At 46.2% G+C, this 1663-nt stretch overlaps 1 protein-coding gene across 1 annotated transcript in view; it reads left to right on the plus strand.

Moving 5' to 3' along the window:
* Positions 1-754: 754 nt before the first annotated feature.
* Positions 755-1663, plus strand: part of LOC103598729 (ATP-binding cassette sub-family A member 13-like) — a gene marked incomplete at its 3' end in the record, with an annotated part of 258136 nt that continues 257227 nt past the window's right edge. The window contains exons 1-2 of the mRNA XM_008582776.1: positions 755-810; positions 1310-1424. Coding sequence (XP_008580998.1) covers positions 755-810; positions 1310-1424 — 171 coding nt within the window. The remainder of the gene's footprint in view (positions 811-1309; positions 1425-1663) is intronic.

A 1663-nucleotide genomic window follows, 5' to 3' on the forward strand; every position in this document is an offset into this window, starting at 1 on the left:
CCTTCATGGTGTCCCCTTGCTCATTAATTAAAATTCAAAACTTACCCTGACAGACAAAATTTTTGTGTGATTTAGCCCTAGCTAAGGCTCCGACCCATCCCCTGCTGATCCATGAAGGCCTTTGCTGCTCCTGACCCGTGTCCTGCAGGCTCCGATGCCAGCCCCTGCACTTTCTGCTGCTTTGCCTAGAGCAGTCTTCCTTCAGACACCTGCATGACCCAAATCCTTACTTCATCACTTCTCTGCCCAGATATCCCTTCCATAGTCACCTCACCTAACCACCCTGTCTGAAATAGTATCCCTTCTCCCTGCTGCTTAAGCTGCCTCTGTTTCCCTCACAGCACTCACCACTACCTGACATTATGTTTGTTTACTGGCTTATTTTATGCCCTCCCACCTCCTACTGGAATGGAGGCTTGTGAATGGTGGGACCAGTTTCTGTTTGGTTTATTCGTGTATCCCAGGCCCAATAATATGGCTTGCACACTTGGTTGGTCTCAGTAATGAATAAAATAATTAGTACGTGTATTTAGAGCTCAAAGAGTACGGGCGAGGAGATGGGCCCAGGATTGTGGTTAGCATGTGCACATTCGAAGGATACTTAAAGGAGAAGTTGCTGGGGAAGGAGACTGAGAACTTGCCAAGCAGAGGGTTGGAAATCCAAGTTGTTCTGGAAGCTGAAAGAAGAGAGAGAGGAGGGATGGTCAATGTTATCACACACAGCTGAGAAGCCAAGAAGGAAAGCGACTGAAAAATGCCCACTGGATTTCGAGATATTGCTTTTGGTGTTCTCGATAAGAGTCATTTCAAGTGTGTGTTAGAAGTGGAGCCCAGTTAGAGGGGGGTGAAAATTGGGTGTTGGGGAAATCGAAAGGGAGATGTTCATTTTCCAGTTTTCACATATTTTGTAGATATGATTAACTGAAGATAAAGGTCTCAATTAAGTGTGGGTGGAGGTGTAGCCATGGATCAATGACTTTTCCTTCCTGCGACCTGCTCTGCCTACAGCAGGTGTCAGAGAGGACTTGGGTTGGGCTGTAGCCACCTGAGGAACCTTGAACCCATTGTGTCTCCTTCATGGATCTCCTTTATGGGTTTGCACACCTGAAAAATCTAGACATCAATGACAGCTTTCCTGCTTAAGTCACAGGCCTATTAAAATGGACAAATGAGACATTGCTCCTGAAAGGGCTTTGTAACTTGTAAGAAAGATGTAAAAAACATATGCAGGTACAGTACTTGCCACAAGTGACTGGGAGGAGAGCCGATTTGCTTGCCCTTGGATACTGACTGCCTTGTGCCCTAACAGATTCCTGAACCATGTCGGTTTCTTTTTTCCACTGATAATGATGCTGACTTGGATGGTGTCTGTGGCCAGCATGGTACGAAAGTTGGTTTATGAGCGGGAGATCCAGCTAGAAGAGGTAAGTGGCCTAAACCTTGCTTGGAGACAAGGAGGGGCAGGTGGGGAACTTTGGAAATGAATCCTAACCTTTAACTGACTTGGGTCTCTCTGCGTGGCCTTGCCTCCCCTCTCCTGGGGTTCCCGTGTCTACATGAGTCCCTGTCTCAGGAAAATGATTTTATGCTAAAGTCTGAATTGCTGTGAGAGTTTAGCAGATATTTCCTTTTGAGATGAAAGAAAACCAAATAGTCACATGAG

Source organism: Galeopterus variegatus, unplaced genomic scaffold (assembly GCF_000696425.1).
Source record: "Galeopterus variegatus unplaced genomic scaffold, G_variegatus-3.0.2 Scaffold2722, whole genome shotgun sequence".
NCBI classification, from domain to species: Eukaryota; Metazoa; Chordata; class Mammalia; order Dermoptera; family Cynocephalidae; genus Galeopterus; species Galeopterus variegatus.